The sequence below is a fragment of the Sycon ciliatum genome, chromosome 9 (assembly GCF_964019385.1).
Source record: "Sycon ciliatum chromosome 9, ocSycCili1.1, whole genome shotgun sequence".
Taxonomy (NCBI): Eukaryota; Metazoa; Porifera; class Calcarea; order Leucosolenida; family Sycettidae; genus Sycon; species Sycon ciliatum.
Window position 1 is genome coordinate 1700633 of NC_088651.1, and position 15768 is coordinate 1716400.

Genomic DNA, 15768 nt, shown 5'->3' on the forward strand with positions numbered 1-15768 from the left:
GTTTATTGTCCGAATTAAAATAAACCAACCAACCAGTTAAAGCATGTGACTCGGCTGGTGAGACAGCGCCAGGTACATGTGTACCCGGCTCCAACCCGATTGAAATGGTTGCGCCAGGTACACGTGTACCTGGCTGTCCTACAATCCTAGAGCAGACACTGTATAACGTCAGCTGATTGTACTGTGGTCGATTCATATGGCGGTAAATACACACCTGCCCACACACGCTCTCTAAACTGCAAAGTTATTCTGGCACAGAGCTCTCCTTCTCACCAACACCACCATCAGTTCGTGTCTGGCGCCTAGTCGATGCATGGTGAGTGGTATCTGACATAGCAGGCTGGTACATCAGGTAGCCTATGGCGTATAGCAGATGACACAGCAACGACATAGCAACGACATAGCTTGATTGCGATGTACGTTTCGTCACCGCTGGTCATCAGGCAATCTTCTTCTTGGATGTCTTCACAAGGAGCTTGACTCGGGAGAATGAAGTTGAAGACTCCACTGCAGCTGTACTTATGGTTGATTCATATGGTGGTAAATACACACCTGGCAATATGGCGGTAAATACACTCCTGCCCAGACATGCTCTCTAAACTGCAAAGTTATTCTGGCACAGAGCTCTCCTTCTCACCACCACCACCACCACCACCACCACCACCACCACCACCACCACCACCACCACCACCACCGCCACCACCATCAGTTCGCGCCTGGCGCCTAGTCGATGCATGGTTAGCGGTATCCGACATAGCAGGCTGGTACAGCAGGTAACGCATGGCACATAGAAGATGACACGTCAACGACATAGCTTGATTGCGACGTATATTTCGTTCTCCTGATTGTGCTGTAGCCTGAAAAAGTAAATAAGACAATGCATGCACATGACACAGACAAGTAATTACTGTTACAAATAATGCATACTGCTTGATAACAGAGAAATATTTTTTATATTTCTTGTGTACTTGCATACTGGTATTAGTTTAGTCCCACAACCTGCGATAAAATGATCAGCTGTGGCACCTACTCCACTTTTATGTTTATGTATCTATGTCATTCGGATCTTCCCAAATTGTACATTGTTGTGTCATCACGAGTTGTCATGACTGGTGACAATTATTTAATAGTGGAAGTTACTGTATATTGTGTGAAGAGAAGCCAGCCTGCGGCGTCCAAACCAACCCAAAAATACTCTTGCCTTATTCTTCGGTGAAATAGTTATAAAAAAATTGTCCTACTAAACAACAGTGAGCATAGAAGCAACCTCGATGCACCCAATAATATGGCATCCGGGAACAGCAAGTGTTGCACGAGGATCCCAAGAACACGTCAAGTTCCATGCTACCCGCCGCCAACAAAAGACGAAGGATAGCTGTGCTAGCCTAGTTCATATTCAATGTAACGCTAACGGTTCGGGATATAGGAGCCTGTTGGGAAGGCGTGGGTGAGCTGTAAAATCTTGTACAGTTCGCACAGCACAACACACATGCAGCAGTTATTGCGACGGTTAACGTCGATGGACGAGAGTCATGAAGCACAGTCCATGGGGGTTGACGTTTCTGGGCTTCCTTTCCGAAAGGAAAGTTTTACAAGTATTTCTTCTCAAATAAAGCAGAATCATTCTGATTATACCAGTCTGTTATGAAGACAAGGAAGCAGCTATGGACATTGTGCCATACTAAAGGAACGACAGGTAAAAGATAAAGCACTTCATCTGAAAACTCAAGGACTATCCATAAATACAGCAAATGATAATCCTAACCTGGTAATGTCCAACTCCGTCATGTGAGCCATTCGGTGAGTTATCATGGGAAGCATAATGTTCGAAATGCTGAAATTTGAACAGTTGCAGTTGTGTTCGTCGCCACACAATGCCATCGCCAGTTCACATTCGAAATGTAGCCATTTTTACGCTTGTGTCCCTGTACACGGCATGGAAGGCTGAACAGATTCAACTCTTCCATCGCTTCCTGATCTGTACAGTAGTGCGGTTGCGTTCCCGTTCCTGACACATCCGTCTCCGCTAACCAGCATCATGAGCACTCCAATGGTTCCCGCCGCTCCTTCCGTATCGTCCCAGCGCGCCCCGTCAAAATGTGAATTACTGTAGGCAACGGAGCCAGTGTATGATGAAGGTGAATGGCTGAATGCACTGTTTGATGATGCTCCAACAAATCCTTTCACCGTTGTATGGAATTTGTAAGAAGAGTAGTGGCTCAACTGTAGGTCCAACGCAGTTCGGTTACGTCCACAATAATGAACATACTCAGCAGACTGTGATGTGTATCAGACACACTCTGGCATTATTTGTTCCACATTCTTCCAGGAGATAAAATGTAGTTCAATCATGTCTTCAGTACATGGGGTACCGTTGCCTCGTTGCAACTAAACAGGTATGCAAGTTACTTTCCCATGAAACCCAGCCGGAGCCGCATCGTCGTCATTACCAGCTAATCATGGGGAGGTATAATGTGACTTTCCACCACTTCCTGATTCAATCATAGTTTGCGAGCCTGCGCCAAACTGCTTTCTCACTAGAGCCAGGCATTGGATACATATTATGGCTTCAGTAAGGTTTACAATGCTATGTCTCTGGCCTAAATCCAAGTCTAGATACAGCTGCTCAGAGTCAGGGCTGATGAAGTGTTCATATCGGAACAAGTGAGACTTCAACAGTAGCTAGTACACATCAGGCCTGAGGACTTCGCAGCATTTCTCCAGCACACTTGTTCTCTCCTTCAACTCAGATACTACTTGAAGTACTACTAAAGGCCATCTGGCTCTCACACTCAGTCCTTCCACCCCTCATTTTCGAGTCACAGTTGGGCTTCCACTCGTGACTCGGCAGGTTCCTGGCCTCTCTGCAGTCTGTCCTCAGGAGAGGGTCGCTCTGGAGCTAGTGCAGCCGAATCAAAGGGAATCGAGTTCTTTTTTTTTTTTCTTTTTTTTCTACAAAATCCACATATCTCCAGACACTGGGGTGAATGATGGAGTGTGGTGGTGGGGCCCATTATTTGGCATTAAGCTCCGCCGACCAGAGGTCTCGGCTTCATAGCTCCATGGACGCACCAAAGGGATATTGGGTGGGGAGGATTAAATTGAAAAAGAAAACAGAAGAAAGAAAACGGAAAGATTGTATTGCTCAGTGAGCAAAAGAATAAGTTGAGTATTGATGTGAACGCTGTTAGACTTTTAAATTCAAGAGGAGACTGCCCGTGAGGAGAGATTACATGTATGTCCAAGCAGGGTAGGACACTGTACCCTCTTACTCGCGTATGCTATGAGTGGCCCAGTGCCAGTTCGTTCTGAGGAGATGGTGATAAGCTGCTGTCTTGAACTTTTGGATGTTCTTTGGGTGAAATGGGTGGGGAATGATAGAGGTAGGCAGCTGGTTCCAAATTGGGATGACGGAGTGGGGAAAGGCTCGGCTCACATTGTTCCGGGAATTGGCAGGAAGAACATTCTGTAACTGATGGGGATGCGCGGTGGACAGTCGTACAGCCTGGCGGGTGAGGCGTGTGGTCCTGGGTTGGTGTGTCGGGGGTGGAGCCATTCTCGAGAGAAGAGCGGGAGAATTATCGCAAAGGGCTTTATACAGGAGGCAGAGGGCAGCGATGGTGCGGCGAATTATGAGGCTAGGAAGCCAGCATTGCGGATGTATTGCCTTGATGGCTCGCTCCTGCACCCAGTCCAGCCGATTCAAGTGGGAAGGAGCTGCCCCCATCCAGACGATTGGGCAGTACTCCATAACCGGCCGGACAAAGGCTTTGTAGGCTCGAAGCCGGGCAGGAATAGGCAGCAAGTGAAATGCCTTGCGCAAGGCTCCAAGTCTCTGCGTTGCTCGGACTACAACAGTTCGGATATGCTGGCTGAATTTTAGCTGATGGTCAAACGTGACGCCGAGTACTTTGATGGAGGGCTGCTCCTCGACAGGAGTTCCATTGAAGACAATGGGGGGTATTGGCCAGTCCCGACGATGGTGGGAAATTGTAAGGGCCTGGGATTTGGCTGGCTCGAACTGCACTTTCCAATCCGAGCCCCAACTGGATACTAGGTCGACAGCAGCCTGGAGTACTCTAGCGTTGTCAGGAACAGCAGCGAGCGTTGCAATTCGGCGTATAGGGTTGTGTCATCGGCGAATGAGGCAAGGTTGGAGCCGATTGGGAGGTGGTCTTCAAGGTCGTTGACGTAGACCAAGAATAAGGTGGGGCCCAGGATACTGCCCTGTGGCACCCCAGCCTTAACTGGGCGTCTGGCTGATGTCTGGCCGGAGATGAGGACTTGAAGTGTGCGGTTGCAGAGGTAGTCTTGGAGCCACCGATGCAGGCCTCCCGAGATGCCATACACTCTAGCCTTGTGCAACACACCAGTGTGAGACACCCGGTCAAATGCTCCAGCGATGTCGATGGCCAGCACTCGAGAAGCTCCTTTATCTCCGGCGGTGTGCACCCACTGGTGGTGGAGAGCAGTCAGCAGGTCTGCTGCACTGTGGCCGCGACGGAATCCAAATTGCCGTTCTGACAGGACGTGATTCGTCTCCATGAAGTTGCTCATTGCCCTGTTGACTATGGTCTCCATGACCTTGGAGAGGATGCTCAGTAACGACACTGGTCGATAGTTTGATGGCGACGATTTAGACTTGCGCTTGTGGACTGGAACTACGTTTGCAACCTTCCACTGTTGTGGCTGGATACCGGAGCGAAGACAGCATGTAAATAGTTTTGAAAGCGGCCGTGCCAATTCTGCAGAGCAAGCTTTCAAGACGCGGGCAGGTATCCCATCTGGACCAGTGGCCTTGGTGGGGTTGAGCTGGCGGAGAGTTCGCTCGACTGTGGTTTCGCGAAACCGGACGGTGCAGAGGTTGCGGTCAGTACGTGGTCGGACGTAAGGAAATGGAGCGGATAGGTCGTCTGCCCCTAGACTGCATTTGTTTGCGAAGTGTTCGGCCATGCACTCTGCTTTGCTGCGGTTGGTGTCGTGCTCCGTACCATCGGTGCTGCGGAGAGTAGGTATTGATGGGCTGTTTCCGTGGCCAGAGGCCTTCTTGATGGTTCGCCACCATTCACCAGACGCCATACACCCAGAGGCTAACTTCTGCGCCAGGCTTGCCAGTTTTGGAATTTCGGAACCCCGACACAACACACTTCCTAGTTCTTCAAAAACAGTTCTAAGTTTTGAGATTCATTATATCAAGAGTACATAACCCCCCAGAGTGTGCAACTCCCACATACCCTGCTGTCCCGACAGAATTTCAAGTTGACGTCATTATTTATGACGCAATGCTCCTTGCAGCAGTGATTTACAACATGTGTACGGGTGTCAACGCATCACACGTTTTTCTTTGCAATAATTTGTACAGGATCGATCGGCTTCGGTCAACCACAGGTTCCGGATTCGTCTGATAATCCGTGTACAGTGCGCATTGCATCATCAAAATGACGTCAACTTGAAATTCTGTCGGGACAGCACCCATAGTGGAGTTGCACACTCTGGGGGGTTATTTAGAAAAGCGATCCTGTCAGCTTTTCTATTATTGTGTTCACATGGCAGAAAAAACGACACCGCTATGCTACGTAAGTTTCTACGTAAGGTGCTCGGTACTTCACTTAGGCTACGTAAGTTTCTACGTAAGGTGCTCGGAATTAGATCTACCAACGGGTGGTAGCCGCGTGCTGTGCACGTGCACGGCAGACATTGTGCATGCAGTGCAGTCCGTTTTCGGATGTGCATGCGCGAGTAACTTCCCTCTTTGGAACTGCTTCTTGCATGAGCTGTTTCGGATATTTCGTGTCCTGGCTTATTTCGCTTCGGCTCTGCTGAGACCTCTTTTCACGGAATATTACTCAATGACAGGTGAGTTGACCAGTTCCCTTTGATTCATTTGCTTGTGTTGACTCTTTCATTTACGAAAAGTGTGCTGATTTTAGGTGGAATACAATAAATAATGGAAAAGCTGACAGGATATCTTTTCTAAATTTAGCTTTTCTGCTGTCGAGGCCTCCTTTTACGGAATACTCAATGACAGGTGATCTCTGAGTTGACCAGTTTCCTTCGATTCATTTGCTTATGCTCACCCTTTCATTTACGGAAACGTGTGCTGATTTTATTCGGATTTAGATCCATTCGTATCTCTTTGCCCTTGCCAACAGTGTGCGAAGAACGCGAGTTCACCTTCTTGACGGTAAGGCTTACATTGTATGTTGCTGCTGAGGCTTAGATGTGTTGTCGAAATACTCATATTCATTGTACATTGCCATTGGTACGTTACAAGTAAGGCACTGGTCATGATTGCTTCCGGCATTCCGTGCCCCGATCATAGGGTAGAATCGGAATTTTGCAGTGGCATAGCATCGTTGGCAGTTCCCAATCTGTAGGGTAAGGTTCAAGGACGCATTGAGTACTAGTATGCAAAATAAATTCGCATATCAGTGAAAATCTCCATTATGGAGGGGTTCATGCATTCAGTGACTTGTTTGCTTCATACGAAACAAGCCAATGGGTGCAGTCTCGTGAAAATCTCGTACCATTGGATTTGTTTACTCGAGCCTCGGCTGTTTGATTTGTGAGTAGCGCCGAGATTGCACTGCCCCAAATAAAGGTGCGTGCCGGTACCGTATTTCCTTGAACAGCCGCCGCGGCCTGTATTCAAAACTAGCAAAACGGGTGCGGCCCTGAAAATATTTGTACGTCACAATGTACGTGCTGTGTGCGTAGAGTTCACGTACGATGTGCACTGTTGAACCTTTGTTGTCCAGCTACGCTGTAGGCTAGTGCATCTTCTTTTCTTTTCGTGTTGCACTGGAAAGGATATTATGGCGAGGGAGCTTGAGGCTCGACTAGCAAATTAGTTGCATGTTCATCAGCAGCAGTAGTCCCTCATGGCGACGAGGATAAAGTAGAGTACAGTCAAGAAGACGTCAACGCTGAAAATTTTGGATACAATAATATAAAAGGACGTCGCAAGTTTTGTTCTCTCCCTTTTGATTTCAGTTTCTGCGTTCGTTCCTTTCACAGCGTCAGTGTCCACTTTCTCCTAGACAAGTTCTCCGATCTGAGTTCTTGGTTTTGTAGATTTGACAATCTTCAGTGCGTCTTAGGTTTCATCCGTTTACTTTGTTCGCGTACTATTTCGTTTTTGGTGGTCGATAAAATATCTCGTCTTGCTCTTCGTTACGTTGTGAGAGGTCATCATCATGGCGTGTTCGATTTGTTCTTTAGATCGCCTTTGAGTCCTTTGTCCGAACCGAGAGCAGCACTAGCTGCATGTGAAGGAGTAAGAAATCGTAGCTGAAGGTCATCTCGTAGCTGTGAAATTGCGTATAAATTGCGAACTGCTCTGCACTTGTGTACAAATAACCCTCAGTTCAAATAAACTGGCGGCGCTTATTCAAGGGCGGCTGGTAATCAAGGGGCGGCGGGTGTTCAAGGAAATGGTAGAGCAAGAATTACGATCTGCAATCTGTTTGTTGTACCTGCAAGAATGTGCTGTACATGTATCGTATTTTCTCTGTTGTTGTTTCAGTTGCCGTCATGTTGCTAAAGAAAGGTTCAGTGACTCATTTGTTTCATAAAAGACGAGTCAATGGTTTGGTCTGGCTTAGAACCCTTTCGCTGTAGAAGAAATCTATTCGTGTCTCTATTGGAGAAATAATTGTATTAACACAAACTCACAGAGCAAATGCCATCGGTCCCTTGATGTTCGTCCTAAAGAGGTTTGACTGGATATCATTCATACTTCCCCGAACTCGTGTAACATTTTACTATTATGGAGTGCCTTGTTTATCTCTCAGTACCTAAAACCATATATCCTTGCCCCTTATATCCTCAGGATCAGTGTAGTTGTTGGAACGAGGTGTCGGACTCAGCGATGTATTTGTTTACATTTTAATGCATGTTTATTGTTCCTACTTTGCTGTGTTGTTTTAGACAATCGTGGACACTTTGAAGTCACTGAACTGCTTCCAAAAGTTTTATCGACATCAACAGGATTACGATTTCACTACAATATGATGCCGGATGACCTTATCACGACAACCCATGACTACAATTATAAACACAGAATCAACAAAAACATCTGCGGCACACACCTGGTTACAATTCTCAAGTAAATGTGATTTAGGGTGTGGACATCTGAATTTTCTGAAAGACAAGACAATTTTATGACAGTCATGAAATTCTGCAACATCCACAGAATGACTTGCGTAAAAAAAAGTATCACCGCCACTACCCATATGATTCCCCTGCAGAAGAACATGAATACATGTATGTAAGACTAGTTCCATTTTCTGCAAGAAAAGGCTTGCACATCAATGCGTATAATACGGTATTGAATTTGATATGATACACATAGGGGCTCCCGTAAGAAGAACATAGGTCTGTGGGAAACACCCTAGTAAAATAAATAAAATAATAATAACATGCAGAGGCGCTACATGCAGGCCATCATTATGGCATTCCATTGGTTGCGCACAGGGAGTCGTCAAATACCGTATTTAATACCGGTATTTGACGACTCCCTGGTTGCGCAATTATATCCTTTAGCCAAAAAAACAAAAGAAATTATAGCAATAAAAACTGCTTTATGGCAGTTTTCTAAAAAAAGTTATTGTGTTCTAGTCCATGGACCTCGTCTAAAAAGTAAGAAATTAACGAAATGTGATTGCCGAAAATTAAAATTTCACACAAAACCTCACAATAATCACACACAGGATGCGAGACGACCTTTTCCCCTCGTGGTCCTCTTTCATATGCAAGCATGTTGGCGCAGTACATGTACTTGCACAAGTACAAGTGTCGGAATAAACAAGTGTTGAAAGCCGTACTATTAGATCTTCAAGTGTCGTGATTATTGTGAGGTTTTGTGTGAAATTTTAATTTTCGGCAATCACATTTCGTTAATTTCTTACTTTTTAGACGAGGTCCATGGACTAGAACACAATAACTTTTTTTAGAAAACTGCCATAAAGCAGTTTTTATTGCTATAATGTACTCTTGATTATATCTAACCGGTTTCTGCTCTATAGAGCTTCATCAGAGATATGAATGTGAATAAAATTAGAACTGTGGTTTTGTACCAGTAACAAAGCAAAAAATGAAACTATGCAATGCAGTTGATACAATGTAAACTTTGTACAAGTGCAGCTGAGTACGGCGTAATATTGCAAAAAGGGGGGGGGGGGGTCGATTTTTTGCAAGCGGGTACTGTGGTGCAGCGATATTGCATGCGGGTACGTACAGCAGTGGCCAGTGCAGCACTATTGCAGGTGTGTTCAGAAGTGCAATAATGTTGCACGTGGAAACAGCAGTACGTTGGTACTATATTCTATAGGTCAGTAATATAGTGTGTTGCACTATGAAGGTCATTATTGCAAGCGGGAAAAGAAGAGATTTTTGGTGGGAAATGAAATTTCATTTCCCACCAAAATCTTTCTCAGACGTCCACAAACTTTCGTTGTGCTCGACTTCGCTTCCACTGCGGGAAAGTAGTCACACTTCAGGACCACGACGTGCTTGTTGCAGCCTACACCAATGATACTAAAATAGTATTCCCTCATTTTTTCTGCCTCCCGGCCGGCCGGCTCAGAAAGGAGCGTATGGAATGGGAGCCTCAGTTCCATCTCTCGTCTGCTAGTGCATTCAGGAGCATAGCAGCGCTTCGGCATGGCGATACAAGCCGAATCAAAACAACTCTACTCTCTAGCCAAAAAAAACAGCTCAGTGTTCGTCAGGCAAAAAGCGAAACTTCGAAAGTTCCGAACTCAGAAGGTGGGGAAGTCAGAGTCAGAAGGTCCACTTGCCCCGTCTCGAACCCAGACAATCTTTGTGCAAGTCATCTATTCTCTAGCTCTGTACAGAATTCACCGTGCCACGTGCTAACGACGTGTCAGTAGCTGATTGGCCAATTTCAAAGTTCACACTAGACCGCGATGTCCTTTCCATGCATTAGCGAGTGCTTTACACGATGAAGCGGTTGTATTGTTACTGGTAGACAACGCGGCTAGCACTGCTAGACTGCAATGAGCAAGGGCCGCTGGACGGCTTCCGAGAATCGTATGGTGTGAGGTCAAAGTTCACGCTCGAAGAATGCTAGTCGCTGCATCCGATTGCAAGCGAGGCCGTGCGCAATCAGCTAACGCGTTCCTTGTACAAGAAGGAAGATGTTTCATTCTTCGTTGTTGTTTGGAAGGAAGCACGTAATGTCGTTCTTCTCCGTTTGCTTTCTTTGAGGCTAATCCGAGACACTGTAAAGCTGGCCAGCATGTGATAGGTGAATACAGAGCAAAGATAAGATGTAGTCGAGAGGCTTATTTTTGAAGGACTCCGACTATCGTGGGCAGGTTTCTCAACTGGAGCACCACGGGAAGCAAAGAAGGTAAATTTTGGCCTTCATCTTTTTCACCACGTGTTCTGTATTCTTCGCCAACCAAGCTTCTTTACGCTTTATAGGAACACTCCTGCTCACATATCAACATGTGGCTTCTTTGTGTGGGTCCGCTTTAAAATTGAAACACTACACTGTGCTGATTCAGCGTGGTCTTCTGTTGTCTTTCTCTTTTTCTTTTCAGCCAAGGAGTTTATCAAGAGGCTCGGTGCGCATGCGCAGTGTGACGGCAGCAAACTTCTGGCTGCATCTTTTTACATTTCCCACGAGGTAAGAATTTCCTTTGTTGACTATCCGTCTTATGTCCTTAGGGGGTTCTTGTGTCCTAGTTGACCACCTTATTGAATCGTGAATAGGATTCACGTCCACTTTCTTCCTCACTCTTGCCAACTAGCATTTCAACAAGCACACGATTACCTACTAACGAGTATGTTTTCTGTTTTTTTGTAGGAAAACGTGTTGCTGTGTACCGCTAGCTATTGAGGACACTGGGATTGCCCTGCGGGCGCGCCACTCGTATCATCGTGTCGTTCACAAACACCTGTTACACTCTCGTACCGTCCGGATGGTTTGCGGCCAGCACCTTTGAAGCTCAATACATCCATCGCTGGAAGAGATGCTCTCCTTTCGTTCAGGTACAGAACCCATGTTTGATCAGTTTTACTACAATGCCTTTGTCCGTGTTTTCACTGCTCCTTCCTAGCTGCATTTTGCGTTTCTGGCATCGACGCCAAATAGGATCTGGGCCATGAAGCTGTAGCTTTATGAGTTTCCACTCAAGCCTATCTATTTTCCATTTGGGAAGATAGCACAGGATGTGCGCTCTTACAACGCACTTCGCATTGCTGGTATTGCCTCACGTAAAAAAAAAGAAGATATGTTCGATTATATCGTGGCGCTGTTTCAGAAAACTTGTGGCGTTTGTTGCACCACCTTGGGAGCTATCTGTCCATACAGCTTATGTAGGTCTTGTGGGGTCTTGTGATGTGTGTGTGTGTGTGTGGGGGGGGGGGGGGGGTATGATTCTGCCTGCTATCGCTTGGTGTTTATGGTTCCGTATCTCCTGTCGTGGTCATGGAAATCCGGTCGAATGACCAGGGCCGGCGCCCTCAGTGCGTACAGAACGTTGCATGCAGTGTATAATTATGTTGTTCATATGCGTACTCACGGCTTCATGGCCAGCGTCCTGGGGCCGCTTGACCTACGACCGGATTTCCAGGTGCATGACAGTAGTAAGGATAATGACATAGATCAACCGAAATTAGGAGCCTGGAAAATGTACTCAATGTTTGCTTTTCTATCATTTTATGCTTTTCTTTATCTGCTTTTCATGATTTTCCAATACTCGTTACTAAACTGACTAATTTCTAAATATAATATTGACAGTGCCTGTACTGCCAGTGAACCAGTGAACAGTTATATCTGAATCTAATAAACTAATTCTTTTATAAACTGAGCTGATAAGTTAAAAATGGTGCTGATCTTCGGCAGAAACAAAACCTGAACCTAAAACTACAATCTACGCCAAACAGTGAAGTAAATGCTGCTGATTTCGAGCAGATAGATTCGCTGGAGCTGACCTAATCCATATTTAGTTGCTAAAACTGCTATTCGAACTAACCATACAGTTAAATACTGTTGAAGTTAATAAGAACTATGGCTAAAATTGCAATCTGAACTAATTAATTAACAGGAATATTCGTAAGAAAAAGGGAAACTTGGTACCTGCATGAGCTGTATGGGCAATAACTCTGTGGTAATAGAATTTTTTCGCCATCTGAGATAGTAGTGAATCCTGGCCTCAAAGCAACAAATAGTGCAACTAAATTCTGCCATCTCAATGTTCGCCATGATCCATTGTGGCTGTGACATCCTGTGCTATCTCTCTTGTGTACTTTCCCTGTAGTTCACTTACTTTTGTGCATGACCTATTAGTTGCAGATGTCCTTTTCAGCTGAATGAGTGTAATGCTTTTTTTGGTATTACGTAATCCTAATGTTCTGTATTTCTCTCTTTGTTCGCTTCCCATGACCATGTGGTCATGGGAGTGTATTCCAGGATATGGGCTGCAATGAAACGCTCTCTCAATGGCGGCCGTGTTTGTGAGCCATCTGTCACTCAGTGTGCACAGGTAGGCAGCTTCGTGGTGTATATGTGTTGGACTTGGTAGGCAGTCGGGAGTTCAGTATGCAGTCTGAATCCTGAAACAGTCAGACGGTGTGCCCCTACAGCATCTATAGATAATGTAGTTGGATTCCCAGTATGCAGTCACTGTCCTACCCAATGTTGTAGACAGCAAGCTGTTTCGGCCATATAGGCCTCACCAGTACAGCTATGAGCTTTAGAAGGGAAGTAGAGCCTAAAATCAATTTTTCACCAGTTATCTTCAGGGTGCTAAGTTGAATGGTCTTGATCCGAGGAACCTGAGACGCTCCCTTCCTCCTTTATTCCCACTCGAACTCACCACTTCCACCAAAACTGGGTGACTCAGTTTCAGTTTGTTTATTTACGGATTCTCCAGAGGTAAATGGATACCTATCATGGGAGTCTCACCAAACCAATAAAAAATGAAAATAAAATTACTAAATCTGCGGACAGCATGCTGTTTCGATCTTTCTGAACTCCTCAGCGCAGCACAAAGAAAATGAGGCCGAACCTGAAAACAATGAAAATAAAATTTCCAAAGCCAGATTTAAGTTTATGCCCGAACGTACCTTGCCAGAGTGCTCAAACTGACAAGTCAGTGAGCTCTGCGTAATGCAAACAGCAAAGGCACTACCCCACATGAGCGTGCTCAACTACTACAAGAGCAGGAGCGAAAATACTCAATCTGCGGACAGCATGTGTAGTATCCCTGCCAATCTAGTACGGAACTTTACCTGACGTATATTTAGTGTATCCCCGTACATTAGAGTACGGGGTCTGTTGCATAAAAGCTGCTTGCCATTTCTGTTTTCATGAGAATTTATAACAACGACAAAGCCGAACTAGAAGAGCTGTTAAACCTCCAGGTGTGTACCGATGAAAGTTCTTTCTATTTGCCGTTTCTTCTTTTACTTATAATATATTCCAGGTGTGTACCTGAGAGAAAGTTGAATTAAAAGCTAACTCTTGTTGATTGCGCCGTGCCTCCACTCGGCTACCATTACATTGATGGCAGCGGTGTGTATTTTTAAATAAAACGATGTGATTCGACCCCAGACCATCATGGCTCAACCCGCTGCAGCTCCGTGCGACGAATCAAGATGAGAATCATGTTTCTTGCCTTCCTGGGCCTGGCCCTGCTTATTAGCCTGCAGCACAGTCAGGGTGCTAGCGTGGATCACCTTTCTCTCCGCACGGCTCACACTGGAGACTCCGATGGCGATTCCAAGCTACCCGCTACCTACATGTATACTACCGGTGGTGATGGCGAAGCTGATGAGGACGACGACAGGCAGGCTGCTGACCAAGACAAGGAGGGTATTCCCCAAGACCAGCAGCGTTTGATTTTCGCCGGCACGCAGTTGGCAGACTGCCGAACCCTGAGTGACTACAACATTCAGCAGGAGTCCACTCTTTACTTGGTACTTCGTCTCCGTGGTGGAACGCAGATTTTCGTCGACACTCTTCCTGGCTAGACCATCACTCTTTACGTCGCACCAAGCAATGCTATCGACAATGTGAAGAACACGATTAAAGACGAGGAGGGGGGGGGGGGGTGATTTGTTTGCCGCCGAGCTAGCCGCTCTGAGTAACCGGCTCAACCAAGATGAAGATAAAACCTGGCTCGCCCTCCGCCGTAGCTCCAGCCGCCGCCGTGGTTACTTACGCTGATTCCAGGTATGGCATTTTCTTTCCTGTCTTCCTTCAGTCTCCCTGTTCTCTTCAGTCTTTACTAGTGGTGTGCACGGGTAGTCGGGTACCCGTGCTACCCGTGAGGACCTCGGGTAGTCGGGTACCGAATAGTACCCGAAAACCCGAGGTCGAGTGTGTGAATCCAGTTTAGTTCGGTAGGCATCCGACCATGGTGAGTCACGCCTACCTAACTAACCTGGGACAATGTGTGTGAGAATGCCCTTTTATACTCCAGGTGTGTACCGAAGTAAGTTCCCACGATGCAGTGCATTTTTTGAAACTGTGAATTTCCTGGCAGTTTGAGCCCGCGATGTGCAGCAATTTGGCTGGTCTTTCACATCCTGTTTGGAGGACCATTCTTTCCCCCTTTTGACCCTGAGAGATTGTGTGAACTTAGTGTACTTCTATGTTATGATTTGTTATCAGTTCATTTATTCTGTCTACTCTAAACATTATCATTTCCGATATAATTTGTCATATTCCGGTTGACGCTGTGTCCATAACTCTTCGCCTACTTTTGAAAATCACAAGGGCGTGATTATCTGTAGGAAGGGAGGGTGTAGTATCCCTGCCAATCTAGTACGGAACTTTACCTGACGTATATTTAGTGTATCCCCGTACGTTAGCATACAGGGTTTGTTGCATAAAAGCTGCTTGCCTTTTCTGTTTTCATGAGAATTTATAACAACGACAAAGCCGAACTAGAAGAGCTGTTAAACAAAACCTCCAGGTGTGTACCGGAGAAAGTTCTTTCTATTTGCCGCTTCTTCTTTTACTTATAATATATTCCAGGCGTGTACCTGAGAGAAAGTTGAATTAAAAGCTAACTCGTGTTGATTGCACCGTGCCTCCACTCGGCTACCACTATACATGCTGTTAAAGGGGAAGTTAAGGCAAAATCAAAAATTCACCAGTTGTAGTCTTCAGGGTGCTGAGTCGAATGGTCGTGGTCCGAGGAAGCTGAGACGCTCCCTTCCTACTTGAATCCCAATCGAACTCGCGCACTTCCACCGAAACTGGGTGACTGCGCCCTACTAGATGGGGATTTGTATGCAAAATGTCACTAAAAGCGCCATTTCGTTCTTATAAAAGCACGGATGACCGCGATTGGCCCATATGTTTTAGTCTTTTGGACGCTGAGTCAATTGGTTTTGGTCCGAAAAGGCTGCGATGCAGCGTTCCTCCTTTATTCCCAATCGAACATGGTTGAACAAGCGGTCATGTGCTCCTGGGTGCCCAAATCACCTGGTCACCACGCCAGCAGGCGACAACTTTCACACCAAGGTTCAACTCGAGTGACAGGAGTGCACCCAAAAAGGTCAAACAGGCTAGTAAGTTGTACCCTGCAGGCACGGTGACCAGGTGACTGGTGTACGCAGGAGCACGTGACCGCTTGTTCAACCATGTTCGATTGGGAATAAAGGAGGAACGCTGCATCGCAGCCTTTTCGGACCAAAACCAGTCGACTCAGCGTCCAAAAGACTACAACATATGGGCCAATCGCGGTCATCCGTGCTTTTATAAGAACGAAATGGCGCTTTTAGTGA

General features: G+C 46.1%; 1 protein-coding gene across 1 annotated transcript in view; it reads right to left on the reverse strand.

Moving 5' to 3' along the window:
* Positions 1-244: 244 nt before the first annotated feature.
* The window catches only part of LOC135825072 (circumsporozoite protein-like), a 30977-nt gene continuing 15453 nt past the window's right edge, over positions 245-15768 (reverse strand). Inside the window, exon 3 of the mRNA XM_065337811.1 lies at positions 245-357. Within this exon, the coding sequence (XP_065193883.1) occupies positions 245-357 (113 nt within the window). The remainder of the gene's footprint in view (positions 358-15768) is intronic.